General features: G+C 41.6%; 1 protein-coding gene across 2 annotated transcripts in view; it reads right to left on the reverse strand.

Annotated features, from left to right (window-relative positions):
* The window catches only part of LOC118363334 (F-BAR and double SH3 domains protein 1-like), a 31,035-nt gene extending 18,547 nt beyond the window's left edge, over positions 1–12,488 (reverse strand). For both annotated transcript variants that reach the window (XR_008087406.1, XM_052488074.1), the window contains exons 1-9: positions 12,382–12,488; positions 8,931–9,028; positions 8,408–8,453; positions 6,698–6,771; positions 6,293–6,437; positions 4,455–4,591; positions 1,916–1,979; positions 1,446–1,574; positions 715–837 (exon numbers count right to left, since the gene is read on the reverse strand). Coding sequence is in view for 1 of the 2 variants with exons in the window: in XM_052488074.1 (XP_052344034.1) it covers positions 715–837; positions 1,446–1,574; positions 1,916–1,979; positions 4,455–4,591; positions 6,293–6,437; positions 6,698–6,771; positions 8,408–8,453; positions 8,931–9,028; positions 12,382–12,402 (837 nt within the window). In the remaining variant the exon portion in view is untranslated. The remainder of the gene's footprint in view (positions 1–714; positions 838–1,445; positions 1,575–1,915; positions 1,980–4,454; positions 4,592–6,292; positions 6,438–6,697; positions 6,772–8,407; positions 8,454–8,930; positions 9,029–12,381) is intronic.
* Positions 12,489–21,966: the final 9,478 nt, after the last annotated feature.

The raw sequence follows: 21,966 nt of genomic DNA on the forward strand, positions 1-21,966 counted from the left end.
ACAGAATGGTGTCGTCTGCGTAGAGGTGGATCAGGGACTCACCAGCAGCAAGAGCGACCTCATTGATGTATACAGAGAAGAGAGACGGTCCAAGAATTGAACCCTGTGGCACCCCCATAGAGACTGCCAGAGGTCCGGACAGCAGACCCTCCGATTTGACACACTGAACTCTATGTTTTGGCCTAGTATGGTTCCCAATCAGAGGCAGCTGTCAATCGTTGTCTCTGATTGAGAACCATACTTAGGAAGCCTGTTTTCTCACTATGGGTTGTGGGTAGTTATTTTCTGTTTAGTGTGTTTTGCACCTGACAGAGCTGTTTTGGTTGTTTCTTTTATTCCTTGTTGTATTTAGTGTTCAGTTTATTAAAATAATGATGAACACTTACCACGCTGCATCTTGGTCCTCACCTTCTTCCATCAACGGTCATTACACAAACACTCATTACCTCCACATTGGCACATTATTTCTTACATAGTTCACTACTTTGGGCCAAAGCCCAAAGGTCAAAAGTAATGCAATATATTGTTATTTGGGACACAGACACTAGTTCACTTGTCTCCCATAGAACAGAACATCAGTCAGTGGTCTGTCTGGCCTCCATCAGCAATGCCCAGGTGAGGAATGTCACAGCTCTGGGTATTACAGTGGGGCTACTGTCTGTGGAAGGTTTTTACTGTGAAAAGGGCTTCAGTGGATCCCACGCACGGCCTCACCTTGGTGTAGTTCTCGCAGATCTTGCTAAAGTTACTATGCGTTGACCGGCAGGTGTCGATCTCTGTGCAGCACAAGAGAGTGAAGTGTTCTCGGATTTGCTCATACAGGTCACTGTCCAGTCTCTGTTGAGTAAACAACAGAGGTGAGAGCTGGGGTTATAGCCAAAGCCCTGATGCAAAACAAAATCAGAGGTGATTTGAGAAGGAAATGCCCTTTCCTTATTTTCCAATGTTTCAGTCATTCCAATGTTTCAGTCTGAGGGATTTGAATCAACTGATTCATAATGAATTACATGTGTTACTGCAATAACAAGAGTTGAGTCACTGAGTGATATTTCCCTTGATTGAGACATAGACACTTTCAGGAAGATTGTTGTGTTATGAATGTTCTGAGGGGGAAATATCCCTGAAATGAATGGTTTCTACTGAGCTGAACTTATGACTCACCTGATTACTTTGCAAAGGTAAAAAGACAAAAAGGAACATTTGAGGATTTCCTATTTGGATGAATTTCGGTGTAGTTTGTGCTCTCCACTCTACAGCTAAGACAACCACAATGGGACAGGAAATTATGTCAACTAGCAGTGACTCATCACAAACACAAAGGAAGTTTTTTTTCACTGACAGGAGGTACGTCTGAGGGGACGATGCAGTGTGTTCAGTCTTATGACAGACTCATGATGAGAATCCAGAGAGACAGTATGCCGTTAGGAGATGCCAGGTAGTCTTACCCTCATGATGGCAGGCAGCTCTGCAGTGTAGTAGTATTGGTGATGAGAGTTGACGGCAGACAGTGTTAGAAGGTACTCATTACGCACCTCTGTCAGTCTCTGGTCACACTCCCTCAGCCTGGTATTCAGCTGGACAATGGTTACAGGGAGGAGTGAGTTGAGGATAAAATATGTTTCATTATTACAATCAATTCTACTATCAAAATGTGTTTGATTTGATAGGTAATCAATAGGAAAAGTGCAAGGTGAATAAGAAGAGTAGAATATTCAATAGCGCAAATGCATTATTCCTACATGTTTTATTGAAGACATTTCTTCATAGTAAAGCATATAACGGATAAAACACGATTTGCCCTTTCAGAAATATGTATACTCTCTGTGTACTAACTAGCCAGGTAACACTTCTGTGTCGGTGGTGGGGTACTTCAGCCTATACAGACCTTCATGTGTGTCAGCCTACAGTAGCCTACCTTTGAACTCATTTTCTGCAAGCCTGTCCTAAAATGGAAAATTCCATGGTCACTCTTCTTGAATCTGAAAAAGGTCACATGGGCACATGATAGAAATAATCAAACCAAGACTCTTAATTACATTATTATAAATAATAATCGATAGACATAAAATATGCATCAACCACGTATCTGAACTAAAATGCAATGACTACAGGTTTACAGAACATTTAACATGCCACTCACTACCTGCTCTCTCTCAGATGATGAATAATTTAACTATGTTACAAGTAGCCTTAAAGGCCCACTTTCAGTCAAAAACTTGATATTCCTGTGTGTTCTATATATTTACATACTATGAGGTTGGAACAATACTATGAAATTGTGAAAATTATGATTATGCCCTTTTAGAGTAAGAGCTGTTTGAAAAGACCACCTGAAATTTCAGCCTGTTTTGGTGGGATGGAGTTTTGGTCTCCCATCGTGACATCACCAGGTGGTACAGTGCCTTGCAAAAGTATTCATCCCCCTTGGCATTTTTCCTATTTTGTTGCATTACAACCTGTAATTTAAATGGATTTAAATTGAACTCGTACAGAATTTCCACGTGGATGGGGATATTGGGGAAAAAAATGGTAGACTTTCAGGTACTCAACAAGAAGGTCTGATTTCAGTATTACTAAAACAGGAAGTAAGTAAGTAAGTATAAAGATCCAGTCCATTTAAAAAAATGGAGGCCTCTTACACTTCAATGTGGTGATGTGAAAATCCTGGCAAAATGCATAGCACATAGAATAAAAAAAGTTTGACCAGATATTGTTCATCCCGATACTAGTTTTTTACATGAACAATATATTGGAGATCATATACGACAATTACTTGAAACAACTGAATATTATGAAACATCAAAGATACCAGGTCTGGTCTACATAGCAGCTTTTGAAAAGGCGTTTGATAAAGTACAGCTACTTTAATTTCGGTGGATCTCTTACACAATAGGTTAAAGTTATGTACAGCAACCCCAGATGCAAAATAGTAAATAATTGTTTCTTCTCAGAAAGTATTGAGCTTTTAAGAGGAGTAAAACAAGGCTGTCCGTTGTCTCCATATCTATTTATATTGGCCATTGAATGCTAGCTATTAAAATTAGATCCAACAAAAACATCAAGGGGTTAGAAATCCAGGGGATAAAAACAAAAAAGTGTAAATTTATGCCGATGACTCAAGTTTTTTCTGAAGTCTGCAATCGGGATCCCTGCACATTGAAGATCTTGATCACTTTTTTAGCCTCTCTGGACTAAAACCTAATTATGACAAGTGTATAAAATGGGTGGATGGTGAAGTAGACATACTTTTCACATCTCAAAAAATATAAATGAACTTACCACAATCAATTTCAACAGAAAGTTCACAAAAATAGATAAGATTCTGCAGCCATGGAAAAATAGAAAAATATACCGGTTTCATTTGAGGACCAACATGTTGACAGCTGACCCATGCAGGTTGCAAAATAAATGGGAAGAGATTTTCGATTTACCGATTCCATGGCACATGGTTTATGAACTGGTACAAAAAAACAACACTTGATTCAACACTTAAGAGTTTTTCAATTTAAATTATTATACAAAATTCTTGCCGTCAACAGAAAGTATTAACTTTTTCCACATTTTGTTATGTTACAGCCTTCTTCTAAAATGGATTAAATGTAAATGCTTGGTCATTATGGGGTATGGTGTGTATATTGATGAGGGGGGAAAAAACTATTTAATCAATTTTAGAATAAGGCTGTAACCTAGGAAAATGTGGAAAAAGTCAAGGGTTCTGAATACTTTTCGGGGGCACTGAATATGGGGCATACAACAGTCTCAGCTTTGTAGATATTGCTGCGATGAGACAGAATCACTAGATCATTTATTCTAGTATTGCCCCTATGTAGCTTGTTGCTATTTTTGTTAATTATTCGCCATTTTAATAAAAAATGACCACATCTTCATTGTTACCCAGAAATAATTTGATATTGAGATAAAAAAACGTCTGCATTGGACCTTTAAGGCTGTCACATGGGAACAAAGCAGGGCTAGAGTAAAAGTATTACTGGACTTTTGTCTAACACAGGGATGGGCAACTTTGTTTGGGGTGGGAGCCACAAAAAAATGGAAGGGGCCACAGTGGCTGGTGGGTCTGCATACCCACATCCATAGCCCTTTACCAATCTAAAAGAAAGTTGCTGACATGGGCTAATTTAGTGACTGCTGATGCACAACCACATTTCGAAATTGCACCTTGAATATTATATTATTCTAACTCTCAACAGTAAGTTGAGACCCTGACTGTGTCCCCCCCTCCAAAAAAAAAATACATTTGACTTACTTCATCTTTTTAATTATCTACAAAAAGGGGGACCACGTGCCGCATGCCTCCAGTTGCCCATTCCTGGTATAACATACAGTAGTATATGGATGGATATTGCAGACTGATCGGAAAAACAGACAAACTCCATTCCAAATCAACCTATTTCCTACATAGTGCGCTACTTTTGACCAGGCTCACACTCACTTACTTGGCCTGTGCGTCAGCAGCTTTCTCCCTGGCCACGTTAGCCATGTGACTCAGCTGGTAGTATCTCTTCTTGACCTTGTGGAGCTCTCGTAGTGCATCCACTACCTCACCCTGTACTCTCTGCAGCTGCTCCAGACCCTGTAGGGCAACACAACGCATCATATTATTACAATGTAATAGAATAATATGCATGGGGCGGAACAGCATACAGGAGTGACTGAAGGAGGAACTCACTGCATTTAAACTACGTCAAACTGTCTCTAGATTGACAGATTTAACAAATCCAATAGATTCAATGCTGGTTACGTTGTGCAACAGGCAGGTTTTAAATGATAAATACTGTCCGTAGTTTAACAGTGCGTGTAGCATGTGGAGGTCAAGGCTGTACAAGTGTAAGGGTTTTTCCAGGGTTTTCCACTGCTTGAATAGTAACCTTTAGATCACAATATTTTCAACGCTAACAAGTGACTCACGTTCCTGCTTTGTTTGATTCTCTGTCATTAACAACAACTACCACAAAGTAGCATAAAAGTCGAGAGGAAGTCGTCAGTAAGTACTGGTGCCTTTCCTAATAAGGTATAGAGAAAATGAAAGGCTTTGGCTGTTTGTGTTAGATTGTCTTAGAATGTATTTCCCTCCTAAAAAAAAGTGAAAGTATGACGTGAGAAAACCTCTGGTGATGAGTTATGTGGTTTTGTGAATGGAAACATTGTGGGCTTCATGAAAACTCCACTCAAAAACTACCTAATATGTATTTTTTCATGATGATGTGGCAAGTGACGCTTCCTGAAAGACCAATCATCTAGAAAACTTGACTGCTGACATGCAAATCATTTTTAGTACTGTATCAAGAGAGGACTAATGGAGAACAAAAATATTGTTTTTGGAGTGGATTTCTTTCTTTAAAACAACATGCTCCGGTTACATAATTTAATCATTTTCATAAGGAGGAAGCTATCATAAGCTACACTCTCTTTTAACCTATATATGTGTCGGGGGGGGTAGGGTCAGTCTATTATATCTGGAGTATTTCTCCTGTCTTATCCAGCTGTCCTGTGTGAACTTAAGTATGCTCTCTCTAATTCTCTCTTTCCTTCTTTCTCACTCTTGGAGGACCTGAGCCCTAGGACCATGCCTCAGGACTACCTGGCATGATGACTCCTTGTTGTTCCCAGTCCACCTGGTCGTGCTGCTGCTCCAGTTTCAACTTTTCTTCTTTTCTTCCTTATGACCTGTTTGTTCACTGGGATTACTATTATTTGACCATGCTGGTCATTTATGAACATTTGAACATCTTGGCCATGTTCTGTTATAATCTCCACCCGGCACAGCCAGAAGAGAACTGGCCACCCCACATAGCCTGGTTCCTCTTTAGGTTTCTTCCTAGGTTTTGGCCTTTCTAGGGAGTTTTTCCTAGCCACCGTGCTTCTACACCTGCATTGTTTGCTGTTTGGGGTTTTAGGCTGGGTTTCTGTACAGCACTTTGATATATCAGCTGATGTAAGAAGGGCTATATAAATACATTTGATTTAGATTTATTTTAAATAAAGGCACCAAAAAAAAAAAAAAAATCTGAGTAGATTCATTCTAGTAGGCTTGATGTGAGTGTGTTCAAGCTGTAGATAAATCAAACAAGCTTTCACAGACTCCAAAACCATTTCTACACAATGGTCTCAGCTTAGTGAAGCCTGATGAAGAAAATGTACAGTTGTGAATAGATTATTTGTCTAAAAACATGCTTTTTCTTCTATCTGGTTACTCAGACTAGGCTGCACTGCAATGTGGATCATACATTATTTCAGTGCATCCTCCAATAAGCCACTGCACAGCTCAGCTCACCCTCTTGGCCTTCAGCTCCTTGGCTGCCCTCAGGCTCTTCAGAGCGTCGGCAGTGAGTGAGCGATATCCGTCGGCCGCCGTGAGACGACACACTCCACTCTGTGCCGTGGCCTCAATCAGAGACCTCCACACAGCAAACACACTCCTGGCAGTATACACACAGACAGAAAGAGAGCAGTGTTATTACACCAGCACTATGGCATCCCCCTGATGTTAGACTGTGTTATTAGGGACGGGAGCATCTTCAATCATGAATAATTACAGTATTTGACAGATATTTCCTTCATATATGTCTATGAAACTCTGAACGTAACTTGTTTTACAAAAATGGGGGTTGGAATGGCTGAGAGTAAAAAGGTCATTAACATGTAGCGGGATCAAACTATCAAGCTTATGATAGGTTACCCAGAGTTCAAAGAGTCTCCCTTGCCTCTTTGCCAGTCTTTCCTCTGGAACTGTATGGCCAGTCTCTGGAGGGCCTGAGAGAGAAGGATATGTTTTATTAAAGATGATAGGAAACACAATCAGGGTCCTTCTGTGGCTCAGTTGGTAGAGCATGGCGCTTGTAACGCCAGGGTAGTGGGTTCGATTCCCGGGACCACCCATACGTAGAATGTATGCACACATGACTGTAAGTCGCTTTGGATAAAAGCGTCAGCTAAATGGCATATATTATATTATTATATTATATATTATTTCATTACATTCACCTAATAAACCTTGTTGTAACCCATAAATATGAATTTGGTTGGAGTGCAAGTGCAGGACCCAGCCTAAAGTGAACACGTCTTGTTTTTCTGTACAGGATAACATGTAGATTTGGAGCGAAAAGCAGAGTTTTTTATCAATACTAAAAGCTCTGCACTCGAGGCTCCTGGTGGAACATCAACACCCCAGTGAAAACATCGCTATCCAGTGTTCACTTCCTGTTTCAGATTAACTCACTGCCGACTTCAGAGAAGTGATCCAGGAGCTTGGCTCAGAAACACACTAGCTCCTTCACACCAAGACATCAAATAGCAGAGCCGCTACGCGCCACCAGTAGTACTAAAGCCACAGACCACTTTTATTCTGAACTTTTCAGATGTGGAGGGATCGGCTCACAGGCCCTTATTTCACCATCGCCACCCTGCTACATTCCCCATGGTGCAAGGGTCTGAGGTGAAAACACTGGTCTGAGTGTGTAGGTTAGCATTATTACAACTGTTAGACCTACTCCATAGGTCCAATGTTAATGCATTGTTAACAACAAACAGAATCAAGGGACAGCACCACAGGACACTCATTTCACTACGGAAACTAACTAGAAACCACAATGGCCAGAGGCAAGTTCAAAGTCCACGGCAACAAGTGGATAGGAGACTCAATAGGAATGCTCTTATGTCAGACACTACAGGAAGTTACTACAGTAGATATAACCCAGGTAGGCATGTTAGAAAAGGAAAAGGGTCCGTTTAGTGTATCTAAAGCAGACATTTCCACAGCCATTTAATGAAGTTATCAGCTTATCAAACACCCTATTATGTAAATCTTCTCAGAATGACGTACACCATGGATAACTCCATCGGGAAACATCCAATGGGACATCAGCACTACAGTACAATATGGGACATAATTATCACTGTTGTTTCTGGTTCCTGTGACAGATGCATACTTTGTGTTGTATTCCCCTGCCTTGCTTATGGACAACACCAAGGTCCCTGAAATACTCACTAATATCTGAATCAATATCTGAATGCATTCCATTTCAAAACATTCAATATGAGTGCTTTGACTAATGCTTTTAATGTGGGGAGGAGGGTGGTAAGAGTGTTGCTTAAAATAGTTGTTGCGAGGATGCCACTAAAAACAGGTTAGTGTCCAAATACTCCAACCCCATTTCAGCTCAATGATACGCCACTCTACAAGATGTCCCAAGGTCGTATCACATGGTTTACTGCCCCCCATCACTGGAGAGGTGAACATAAGACACGGACATACACCCAACTGGGCACAGATGTCAATTCAACGTCAATTCCACGTTTCGCTGAAACAATGTTGACTCAACCAGTGTGTGCCCAGTGGGACCTGACCACGGCTTGTCAATCAGCATCAACATTATGGGAGGCCTCTCACCTGACTGTACTCTTGTTCTATGGCAGCACGCTGTTTACTGAAGGACCTGGACAGAGAAAAATAAACATCACATCTAGGATATGTCAGTGAACTGCATTTAGGCAGTAATTATATCATCTATCCATCTTTATATATATGTATATATCTCCGAGAGATAATTGTCAGAGAGCATTAGTCAGCATATACCTCTGTAAACACCCAGGAGGCCTGACCACATGCTAGACATCTGAAGATGTGTTCATAAATCATTCTGTCTCACTCAGCATCGTTAGTGTCTATTGGTTCTTGTTGTGATTACACTGGAGTCATACACACAATATTATCAAATATGTACAGTATGTATTATACAAACCCAGGCTTCTGTAGGATGGGGGGGACAAGCAGGAGCAGGGTAAAAACTTAGGGTAAATGGAGTAGGGGGTGGGACAGTGGGCCTTGGTGGGGTAGGGTGATGCAGGGTAAGTCAGGGTATAGCAGAAACAGGTAGGGAGGATGGGGCAGGGTTTGGACAGGATGGTCACACCTGATGTCCTCCAGCAGTTCTACCTCCTGCTGCTGTTTGCTCTGCAGCCGCCCCACTTGCTCCGCAAAGGCCATCTTCACCTGCTGGGTCTCCTTCACCTGTCAATCAAAACAGTGACACATACCTGTATCAGGACCGGCCAGCACCGGGACTAAATCAAATCTAAGTTTATTCGTCACGTGCACAGTGGATGTAAACAGTACAGTCTATCCAGTCAATAAAAATAAGTGATTATAATTTACAGTGAGGTCCAAAAGTATTGGGACAGATAAAATGTTTTTGTTGTTTTGTCTCTGTACTCCAGGACTTGGATTTGAAATTATACAATAACTATGAGGTAAAAGTGCAGACTGTCAGCTTTAATTTCAGGGTATTCTTATCCATATCTGGTGAACCGTTTAGAAATTACAGCACTTCTTCTATGTAGTATTAGACGGGGCAAGGACTCTTCAATGTGTCGAAATTGTTCCGCAGGGATGTTGGCCCATGTTGATTCCAATGCTTCCCACAGTTGTGTCAAGTTGGCTGAATGTCCCTTGGGTGGTGGACCATTTTTGATACACACAGGAAACTGTTGAGCATTAAAAACCTAGCGGCGTTGCAGTTCTTGACAGAAACCGGTGCACCTGGCACCTACTACCCTACCCCGTTCAAAGGCACTTCCATTGTTTTGTCTTGCCCATTGACCCTCTGAATGGCACACACACACAATCCATGTCTCAATTGTCTCAAGGCTTTAAAATATTTCTTTAACCCGTCTCCCCTGCATCTACACTGATTGAAGTGGATTTAACAAGTGATAATCCTGGTCAGTCTATGTCATGGAAAGTGTTCTTAATGTTTTGTATAATCAGTGTACAGTTGAAGTCGGAAGTTTACATACACTTAGTATACTTTTGTATATGCAGTGTACAGTTGAAGTTGGAAGTCTACATACACTTAGTCATTAAAACTTGTTTTTCAACCACTCTACAAATTTCTTGTTAACAAACTATAGTTTTGGCAAGTCTATTTTGTGCATGACACAAGTCATTTTTCCAACAATTGTTTACCAACAGATTATTTCACTTATAATTCACTGTATCATAATTCCAGTGGGTCAGGAGTTTACATACACTAAATATACTGTGCCTTTAAACAGCTTGAAAAATTCCAGAAAATGATGTCATGGCTTTAGAAGCTTCTGATAGGCTAATTGACATAATTTGAGTCAATTGGAGGTGTACCTGTGGATGTATTTCAAGGCCCACCTTCAAACTCAGTGCCTCTTTGCTTGACATCATGGGAAAATGCCAAGTTCTCAGAAAAAAAAATGTAGACCTCCACAAGTCTGGTTCATCTTTGGGAAAAATTTCCAAACGCCTGAAGGTACCACGTTCATTACATTTACATTTAAGTCATTTAGCAGACGCTCTTATCCAGAGCGACGTACAAATTGGTGCATTCACCTTATGACATCCAGTGGAACAGCCACTTTACAATAGTGCATCTAAATATTTTTGGGGGGGGTGAGAATGATTACTTATCCTATCCTAGGTATTCCAGCTGAACAAACAATAGTATGCAAGATAAAACACCATGGGACCACGTAGCCGTCATACCGCTCAGGAAAGAGACGCGTTCTGTCTCCTAGAGATGAACGTACTTTGGTGCGAAAAGTGCAAATCAATCCCGGAACAATAGCAAAGGACCTTGTGAAGATACTGGAGGAAACAGGTACGAGAGTATCTATTTCCACAGTAAAACGAGTCCTATATCGACATAACCTGAAAGGCTGCTCAGCAAGGAAGAAGCCACTGCTCCAAAACCGCCGTAAAAAAGCCAGACTATGGTTTGCAACTGCACATGGGGACAAAGATTGTACTTTTTGGAGAAATGTCCTCTGGTCTGATGAAACAAAAATATAACTGTTTGGCCATAATGACCATCGTTATGTTCGGAGGAAAAAGGGGGAGGCTTGCAAGCCGAAGAACACCATACCAACCATAAAGCACGAGGGTGGCAGCATCATGTTGTGGGGGTGCTTTGCTGCAGGAGGAACGAAAATTATGTGGATATATTAAAGCAACATCAGTCAGGAAGTTAAAGCTTGATCGCAAATGGGTCTTCCAAATGGACAATGACCCCAAGCATACTTCCAAAGTTGTGGCAAAATGGCTTAAGGACAGCAAAGTCAAGGTATTGGAGTAGCCATCACAAAGCCCTGACTCAACCCTGTAGAAAATGTGTGGGCAGAACTGAAAAAGTGTGTGGGAGCAAGGAGGCCTACAAACCTGACTCAGGTACACCAGCTCTGTCAGGAGGAATGGGACAAAATTCTAAAAACGTATTGTGGGAAACTTGTGGAACATTTTTACTAGGATTAAATGTCAGGAATTGTGAAAAACCGAGTTTAAATGTATTTGGCTAGGGTGTATGTAAACTTCCGACTTCAACTGAATATGTGTTTCAAAGTAGTCAAAAGTTGTATATCTGGTTCCATATTCATAGCATGAAATGACTACAACAAGCTTGTGACTCTACCAATGATGGGTCCATTTGCAGTTTGTTTTGGTTGTGTTTCAGATTATTTTGTGCCCAATAAAAATGAATGATACATAATGCACAGTGTTCTTTTGTAGTCACTTTTATTGTAAATAAGAATATGTTTCTAAACACTTCTACATTAATGTGGATGCTACCATGGTTAATGAATAATCATGACTGAAATGTGAATGATGAGTGAGAAAGTTACAGATGCACAAAGACCATTCCCCCAAGACATGCTAACCTCTCACCATTACCAATAACAGGGGAGGTTATAAAAAATGTTTTGGGGGGTATGATATTTATGGGGGTGAGTGCTGGATTTTTGTCCCAGTCCGCCTCTGGGTACATCAACTGAAGACTTCAGTCTGAAGGTCAGAGTCAGCAACATCAGCGAACTAGTTGCCACTTAGCTCCGACACGGTGCCTGTACATGCACTATGTTCATGAATTCATTAACTTTCTATCGCTCTCTCTATCGCTCTGTCTCTCTCACTTTCTCTCTGTGTTATTGTGAATTGTGGACATCAGAATATAAGCAATTGCAGAATGAATGGTGCAAAATGTGCGTTGAGCATCATAAGGATGCTGACATCATTACTTGGAACCTACGAAAATGCCACAAGTGAAAACGACCAAATTCAAATTAAGACTACTTCACAGGAGTATGACTTTTCTAAACATGTTCTACTAAACAGTTCACCTCTTGTGAAATAATTCGCAATAACAACTTGCATTTTCAGAATCTTTACAATTATGTCAAATGTACTGTGCCAAATGAAAATAGAATAGAGATGTCAGAGGTACTTTCAACGTATTTCAACCTCTCTATGGTATTGCCACTTGCCACAGTTAATTTCGTTTGACATAATTGTGAAGTTAAAAACATGTCAATTGTTATTGCAAATTCTTGTAAAATTCTTACCTTTCTGGGAGGAGGTTGCATTTTCGGATTATTTAGCGTCTCCTTTTTATTGAAGCGCAATAGCCTACTTCCCGAAAGCTTTTGACACACAAAAGCATCTCTCGGTAGGTGGAGCATTACTTTGGACTAGCTGTTTTACATGCTCCAAACCCCCCTAATGGAATAGTGCCACCTAGCGGGCACGTATAATGCTGTCCTCCAAGAGTTTCACTTTTGATCGCCAGGAGCCACATATACTGTTAAGTTTTTTTGTTGGAGAGCCTAGAAGAGCCCAGGAAGGTGGCATGAGAAGCTACCTAGGTATGAAGCCACATCAAACAACTCAAGTAGTCCAATGTCCAAAAACATCCAATGATTTCTTTATTGTTTATTACATTATTTGTATAATGTTGGTTTAGGATGAGATAGAAATTGTCTTTGTTTCTAACCACTAGAATTGAAAGATCAACACCAGAAAGTAAAGGTCAACCAACAATATGGCTCTAATATTCTTCAGACATTCAGACCTAGGCGATAGTATCTAATTTACTGGTCATTTCACAATCAGGTCAATACAGGGACAGCAAACGCAGTAGCAGATATGTCTTCCAGGTGTTAATCCAATTATTGGCAATACAATTTCAAATTGATAAATAGTTAATAAAGAAATGATAAAGAAAATAATATCGAATCAAATGTTGTTATAGTTGATCAGTTGGGTGTAGAGCGGAGGTGTTGATAAATTCGAACACTTGTTTCAGCTGCTGCAGGAACATCTTCGGAGACACCACTGGTTCACAGTGCAGGGCCAGTTGAAAGCCCTTCAATGACAGGGAATAACACATACACCTGGTAAGATCTTTGTAATTGTGAACAATGTAACAGTAATTTCATGGCTTTTCAGTTATCTCTGCCATGTCCAGAATGTCATTATAGTCTAAGAACAAATATTTTTTTAACCCCTTTTTTCAAGATATCCATTTGGTAGTTAGAGTCTTGTCCCATTGCTGCAACTCCCGTACGGATACGGGAGAGAGCCATGCGTCCTCCGAATCACGACCCTCTACACTGCTTCTTGACACAGTGCTCGCTTAACCCGGAAGCCAGCCACACCAATGTGTCAGAGGAAACACTGTACAACTGGTGACCATGTCAGCATGCATGCACCCAGCCCGCCACAGGAGTTGCTAGAGCGCATTGGGACAGGGACATCCCGGCCGGCCAAACCCTCCCCTAACCGCTAGGCCAATTGTGTGTCGTCTCATGGGTCTCCCAGTCGCGGCCAGCTGCGACACAGCCCGGGGTCGAACCCGGATCTGTAGTGACGTCTCAAGCACTGCAGTGCTTTAAACCGGTGCGCCACTCGGGGGGCCCATCTAAGAACAATTCATTGCATTTTGAACAATTCTGTGCATGTTGAGGGGAGATAACTTACCTTGGACCAATGAATCCCTAATCTTTTCTTCAGTAGGCCTGCGATACGATGCACACTCTGCAGTGACTCCAGTCCCTGTTTGAAGTAGTCTGCTGTGCATGTTCCCTATTCAAAGTAACAGAAGAAAAGGGTTACAAAGGTACACATTGCATGACATCCCACTGGGCACAGACGTCAATTCAATGTCTATTCCACGTTGGTTCAACGTAATTTCATTGAAATTGTGTGGAAGCCATGTTGATTCAACCAGTGTGTGCCCAGTGGGATGGCTCTACTTACTGTAACTCCAATTAACATTTTATGTTTCTCTTACCACTGATGTGATGGGGATTTGGAGACACTGGCATTTTAGATCCTACAGAGATAAGTAAATGTTAGAAAACACAGTTGACAGAATTGTTTAATATAACAATTGTACTGCAATACATACATCTAGGTTAACATTCCTTTGACAGAGACCAATCCATCACATGAGGAATTCATATACTGTGATATGTAGTGGCAGGTAGCCTAGTGATTAGAGCGTTGGACCAGTAATCAAAAGGTTGCTGGATCAAGCTGACAAGGTTGTTCCCCGGTAGACTGTCATTGTAAATAAGAATTTGTTCTTAACTGACTTGCCTCGTTCAATAAAGCCTTTTTTTTTTTACAAAAAATATAAATGAGACAACACAACCAGGTTTTGCGAATTGAAATGAGAAACCAAAGGAAGTTAGTGCAGCCTGTGGTAGGAGGCTATGTTGTATCTGTGTGTATTCTGATTGAGATAAGCAATGTCACAAGACAGATTAGAGATGCTCTAGCAGCTTTGCTTTTCAAAAAAAGTGTTTTATGAAGTGCACAGCGTACATAAGAATCAGACAGGCATGTCTAGCAGTGAGATGTGTTTAACCTAGAGTACATTGAAGTGAAGAATAGATTGAGACAATTATCCAAGATTGTTATGGACTCACCATTCCAGATGTGCTGCAGCCTTCAGGACAGTTCTGTGGTTCAGGACACAAAGGTAACATTGGTTACATTACTTTCATCTCTAAAAGTTGTCTGGACTTTTCAATTGTTGAAAATGTTTTTGTGCAATAATAACTGTCTTACCTTAAGTGCTCCATCAATATAAGATTTGATATCTTTAACATGCTCCAGAGATCTTCCTAGGCGTTGTACTGGAGATGAGGCGGCCAGGCAACTCATCATTGAGAGCAGCAGAAGTATTGTACCTTTGTGTATTGCCATTTTTCTATTGATGAACCCAAGTAGACGACTGGTACCTAATGACTTGGTTCTGGACCTGTGTGGCAGCATTTAAGACCCATTGTTGAAATTTCCAAGCTTTTGGGGAATCCCTGTTGCCAGTTTTCTCACTATAATTATTTGTCATACTATATTCTCCCACACAGGCAACTTTAGTTTGATGCCATGGCATGAGTCTATGTGCCACTGTTAACCACATATCACTGAAATCATTTGTGTCATTTCCTTGGGTGATCTTCCATCTTTCTGGCAGGAACTTAGTCATTATTTACTACTTAGTTTTATTATCTAAACTATTCATTCATTTACATAAAGAGCCTTTGTCAATCTTACAGACTAAGACAATCAGCACCCCATACATATTGACATATAATTTTAAATGGGCAATCAGCACCCCATACATATTGACATATCATTTTAAATGGGCAATCAGCGATTGGAACATCCATTTTTTTACTTAAAACTTAATTACACTACACGATCAATTTGATGTTATTTTAATGGACAATAAATGTTATTTTGTTTCAAAAACAAGGACATTTCTAAGTGACCCCAAACTTTCTAACGGTAGTGTATATAACAATATTATTGATATATTAATGATATATTCTTGTGTATTTTATTTTATTCCTCTTGTTACTATTTTATTTGTATTATTATTTGGGAAGGTCTCTAAAGCAAGCATTTCACGGTAAAGTCTACACAAGTTGTATTCAGCACATGTGACATATACAATTGGATTTGATTTGATATATACCCATTGATACTTGAATATTGTCAGAATGTGTGCATACTGGTAGCGAAGTCAGGTGCAGGAGAGCAGAGATTTGTGAACAGGTGCACACTTTATTTAGGCAAAGTGCAAAACAGTCACAAGAATTATGTTCAACAATAAACATCTTCGTGAAAAATAACACGGAAAAAACAAGCCAGTCTGGCGTGTCAACAACACAAACGTAACACAAATAATCTCACACAAAGAAATGGGGAACAGATGAATAAATACATGTAGATTGATTGGGGAATGAAAACCAGGTGTGCAGGGAAGAAGACAAAACAAATGGATACATGAAAAATGGAGCGGCGATAGCTAGAAAGCCGGTGACGTCGGCCGCCGAACGCCGCCCGAACAAGGAGAGGAGCCGACTTCAGCGGAAGTCGTGACAGTACCCCCCGACGCACGGCTCCAGCGGTGCGTCGACACCGGCCTTGGGGGACGACCCGGAGGGCGAGACGCAGGGCGATCCGGCCGGCGATGGTGGAATTCTCAGGGTAAAATACATCAGCCACCGGAAACCAGCACCTCTCCTCCGGACCGTACCCCTCCCACTCCACGAGGTACTGAAGGCCCCTTGCCCGATGCCTCGAATCCAGGATGGAATGGACGGAGTATGCCGGGGCCCCCTCGATGTCCAGAGGGGACGGAGGAACCTCCCGCACCTCAGACGCCTGGAGCGGACCAGCCAAGCTGTAACCTATAACATACCTTGTTCACTCTCCTCAGGACTTTGAATGGCCCCACAAACCGCGGGCCCAGCTTCCGGCAGGGCAGGCTTTGGGTCGAGAGCCAGACCCTGTCCCCCGGTGCAAACACCGGGGTCTCACTGCAGTGACGGTCAGCGCTGGTCTTTTGGCGCAGTGCAGCCTGCTGTAGGTGATCATGGGCGGCTTCCCAGGTCTCCTCCGCGCACCTGAACCAATCGTCCACCACAGGAGCCTCGGTCTGACTCTGATGCCACGGTGCCAGAACCGGCTGGACCAACCCAGCACCGACCAGCAGTGTGCCCTCTGCGGCCACAGATGGTGCACGTTAAGGCCCCTCCTCCAGCCTCCCTATGCGCAGCCCCTCCCAACTCCATGGGCACCGGAGCCGGAGTGCTGGGAGATGGAACTGACACAGCCCCCTCAGGATGTCCATGGATGACCAGGATGGACAGATCCACCAGTTGGTCAAAGGTGATGGTGGCATCCCAGCAGGCCAGCTCCCGTCGGACGTCCTCACGCAGGCTGCATCGATAGTGGTCAATGAGGGCCCTGTCGTTCCATCCTGCTCCAGCGGCCAAGGTCCGGAACTCCAGCGCTCCTCGTCTCCTGCCTTAAAGGGAAATGTCGTTCCCCCGCCGCTCTACCATTCGGACGCCGTGTCTTCCTCTCCCCACACGGCGTTAGCCTACTCCAGAGCTCCATGAGACGAGGGCGGATACTCTCTCCCTTCCTGAGTGAGCTGCTTGAATGGTGACCAGGTATAGGTCCAGTTATAAAAGGAACCCCTGGCACTGTGCAGCCGTCCCATCATACGCCCTGGGAAGGGAGAGACGCATCCCACTGGATCTGGATCCAGATGGGACGACTAGAGGTAACCCCGGTTGCGCTGGTCGAGGTGCTGGTGAAACTTCCTGCCTCTCCCAGCGGTCCATGGTCTGACAACGTGATCCATCATGGCACCGAGATGATTGCCGTGTGTTCCTGGAAGTGCTCCTCGACTCCTCTGACCGGGGTGCCTGCTCCTGTTGACTCCATGGTAGGTGTATGATTCTGGCAGGTGTGTGCATACTGGTAGCGAAGTCAGGTGCAGAAGAGCAGAGATTTGTGAACAGGCGCACACTTTATTTAGGCAAAGTGCAAAATGCGCAAAATAGTCACAAGAATGATGTTCAACAATAAACATCTTCATGAAAAATAACACAGAAAAAACAAGCCAGTCTGGCGCGTCAACAACACACACGTAACACAAACAATCTCACACAAAGACATGATGGGAAACAGAGGAATAAATACATGTAGATTGATTGGGGAATGAAAACCAGGTGTGCAGGGAACACGACCGCCAAACGTCGCCTGAACAAGGAGAGGAGCCTGGAGTCGTGGCAAATATAACTTACACATGCCTCATGACCTTAGTTCAACTGCAGCACCTCATCAGAACCCAAAAATAAAAGCTTGTTTTATTCCATTGTATTAAAAAAGTAAAACTCTCAACAGACACAATATAGCCTCAAAACATGGTAAAAAACTATATTTGTGATATCATTGTTGGTCAATCCTTGAATCCTTAGCTCTTTAAGAGTGGTTTGAGAGTGATTACATTTCTCCAATCCCATCCCCCAGCTATTTACTGAAACAGTGGTGGGGTGAACACTTGTATGAACTGCAGATTGCCCCTTGAACAAGAAATGCCAACCTTTGGTTATAAACAGATGCTATCTTTTACTATACAGCGATGCATGCTGATAGATGGTAAAATAGTTATCAATCAAACATTATTAACCACATCAAACACAACACTTGGCTTTCCCTGTGATGAGCCATTTACAGAAAATTCTGATGACCACACCAGCAACGTGCTTTTCAAAAAAGGTCACTCTACACCAGCAACGTGCTTTTCAAAAAAGGTCACTCTACACATCAACCTGAATTGCTGACATGCTAGGAAAAAGTGAAGATAAGAACTTGGGTTGAAGAGGTTATTTTCTTTGAAAGCAAATACCAACTGCTATGTCATTGTGCACAGACCAAATTTATTAAGGAACTGTCGTTGAAATAACGCTAAAAGGAGTCAAAAAATAACAATGAATTTAAAAACATCATAGCTGTTACAGTTATATCACAAATTGATATATTACACTGCATACAAGATGTTAATGGAATGGAATTGAACATACAGTAACATCAGTTAGTTTTCTTCCTCAGCTCAGTCTAGTTTAACAAAACACTGACCTTTTATTAAACAATAGTGAGCTATATTTTTTAGATCAGATAGTGAGCTATATTCTTTAGATTATACTATGGTGAGCTATATTCTTTAGATTAGACTATGGTGAGCTATATTCTTTAGATTAGATAGTGAGCTATATTCTTTAGATTAGATAGTGAGCTATATTCTTTAGATCAGATAGTGAGCTATATTCTTTAGATCAGATAGTGAGCTATATTCTTTAGATTAGACTATGGTGAGCTATATTCTTTAGATTAGACTATGGTGAGCTATATTCTTTAGATTAGATAGTGAGCTATATTCTTTAGATTAGATAGTGAGCTATTATTATATTATTTAGATAAGATTATGGTGAGCTATATTCTTTAGATCAGATAGTGAGCTATATTCTTTAGATTAGACTATGGTGAGCTATATACTTTAGATTAGACTATGGTGAGCTATATTCTTTAGATTAGACTATGGTGAGCTATATTCTTTAGATTAGACTATGGTGAGCTATATTCTTTAGATTAGACTATGGGGAGAGCAAAGAGTTAATTTCCTTAAATTCTACACATTTAGCCAAGAACGGAGACAAGATTTGGGCATTTTATAACTAACTGCATGCAATTCTACAAAATTTGCCATGAGATGAAGAGAAAAAAATGCAGTTTTATAGCTAACTCCCTGCAGTTCTACACATTTTGCCAAAGGGTGGAAAGAAAATGTTGCTGTTTTTAATATGAGACATGAGCAAGTGTGACTAACAAAATCAATGGGGGCCAGCCGGGCAATAATTGAACCATGATTAATACAAGTTCAGATAGCTGGCCGCTAGACTAATTTACCAATCTAAAAAATGTTCGCTGAAATGGGCTAATTGAGTGACTATCAGTGACTGACATAAACGAGAAAAAAAACTGCTTATGCACAACCAAAATGTTGAAATTTAACTTAATTGATCAGCGGGCCTACGAAAGGTGTGTCTGCGGGCCGCCAGTTGCCCATCCCTTCTATAGTGTAACATTTTATTTTACAAGATAGATCAAGTTGCCTGAATTCTAGGTCTAGTCCTGGACAATGTACCTCCACGAGGCACATAACACATAGCAGGGAATTGGTACTGGCTGAAGATCCAACATTGTTGACCATTATGACACAATATAGCTACTCCTCTACATCCTGTGTTGTGCTCTGTTGATGATGAAGGGGATCCAGAGTTGATATAGCTACTCCTCTACATCCTGTGTTGTGCTCTGTTGATGATGAAGGGGATCCAGAGTTGATATAGCTACTCCTCTACATCCTGTGTTGTGCTCTGTTGATGATGAAGGGGATCCAGAGTTGATATAGCTACTCCTCTACATCCTGTGTTGTGCTCTGTTGATGATGAAGGGGATCCAGAGTTGATATAGCTACTCCTCTACATCCTGTGTTGTGCTCTGTTGATGATGAAGGGGATCCAGAGTTGATATAGCTACTCCTCTACATCCTGTGTTGTGCTCTGTTGATGATGAAGGGGATCCAGAGTTGATATAGCTACTCCTCTACATCCTGTGTTGTGCTCTGTTGATGATGAGGGGATCCAGAGTTTTCCTTTTAACTGCGTGGTGCATGATGTCTGAGGGTTGAATGTTGATGTGCTGTAGATTTTTGACCCAATAAAGGAGATTTAAAACTGGTCTATTCATTCAAGGAACTCACTCTTCAGGCTCCCTTCACTGTCTGAGAAGTTCAGCAGCTCCTCCAGCTCATCCCCTGTGTCATCTTCCTCCTCCTCTGCCTCCCGGAACATCTGGGGCTTCCCCTCACCTTTCCCTCCCAACTCCAGGTAGCCCTTGGCTGTGGGGTTAGGCCCTCCGCTCCGTATACCAGCCTCTGCCTTAGCCTTGGTGCCTTGCATCGTAGACGTGTGCTCCTCCCAGACTGGTGTCCCCCCTGGACTGCCACCTCCTGGCCGGGTGCCTGCCTCTCCGCTGGGGGCTTCTGCACTGGGGGCCAGTGACACCGCAGACTTGCTGGTACACAGCCCCATGAAGGTCTGCTTTTCTTGTGCAAGCTTACCCTCACTATTTCTCTCACACACTCCCTAGACTAGTGATGCACTGTGCGTTCTTGATGAGACTGGCTAAAACTGGGCATTACTACTGGTGTCTGTGTTGCTTCCAAGAGAGGCAGAGGAGCACCCTATTCAGTATTTTCCATAACAGCCGTTTTGAACAGAAGCTTTTGTTCTTCGGGTTCAGCTGGGTTTCAGAGAGCCCTTGACTTAAGACTAGTATCAAGACAGCTTGCCAGGGAAGTCTGTTGGTCGCAGTTCACCTCAGCTCTCAGAGCACACACCTCATCTAAATCATAGCATCTCTATACTTATCATGCAGTGTTATTTAGACTATTTGTAAATGCTCTTTTTGAACAAAATTACTCTAAAAAGCTTCCAAAGGTGTGCTGTTAACATTTAATCCGTTTTAAATCAATAAATACATTGATAAAATTGAATAATAATTGTTGATGTAGAATTGAATTAATTACAATTATATGGATTAGGAGTCAGGTATAGTTTACAGCTATTAATGTCTCATGGACAAACACATGTAACAATTACATGAGATTATAATTCTGGGTTTCCAAGATTACACCACTACAAATGAGCTTTTTCTCTACTCATAATTATGTTTAAAAAGTGAATAATATACCTTTACCGTGTCATTTATTTTTCTCTGAAAGGAGAGAAGAGGTGCTTATCTAACAGGGGCATGACCACAGGTGAGCCTCGTTTACCAAATCACTTTGTTGAATTACCACCCTGTTTCAATCCCTCATTATATGGGGGGGAATCATTTCTCAAATATTATCTAGTGGGAAAGCCAAATCATCTTACTGTGATGTTAAAAGTTCTGGATCATTTACTATACAGGATAGTTATGTACAGTTGAGGTCGGAAGTCAGGTTGGAGTCATTAAAAGTCGTTTTTCAACCACTCCACAAATTTCTTGTTAACAAACTATAGTTTTGGCAAGTCGGTTAGGACATCTACTTCGTGCATAACACAAGTAATTTTTCCAACAATTGTTTACAGACACATTATTTCACTTATAATTCACTGTATCACAATTCCAGTGTGTCAGAAGTTTATGTAAACTAAGTTGACTGTGCCTTTAAACAGCTTGGAAAATTCCAGAAAATGACGCCATGGCTTTAGAAGCTTCTGATAGGCTAATTG

The sequence above is a fragment of the Oncorhynchus keta genome, chromosome 30, assembly GCF_023373465.1.
Source record: "Oncorhynchus keta strain PuntledgeMale-10-30-2019 chromosome 30, Oket_V2, whole genome shotgun sequence".
Taxonomy (NCBI): Eukaryota; Metazoa; Chordata; class Actinopteri; order Salmoniformes; family Salmonidae; genus Oncorhynchus; species Oncorhynchus keta.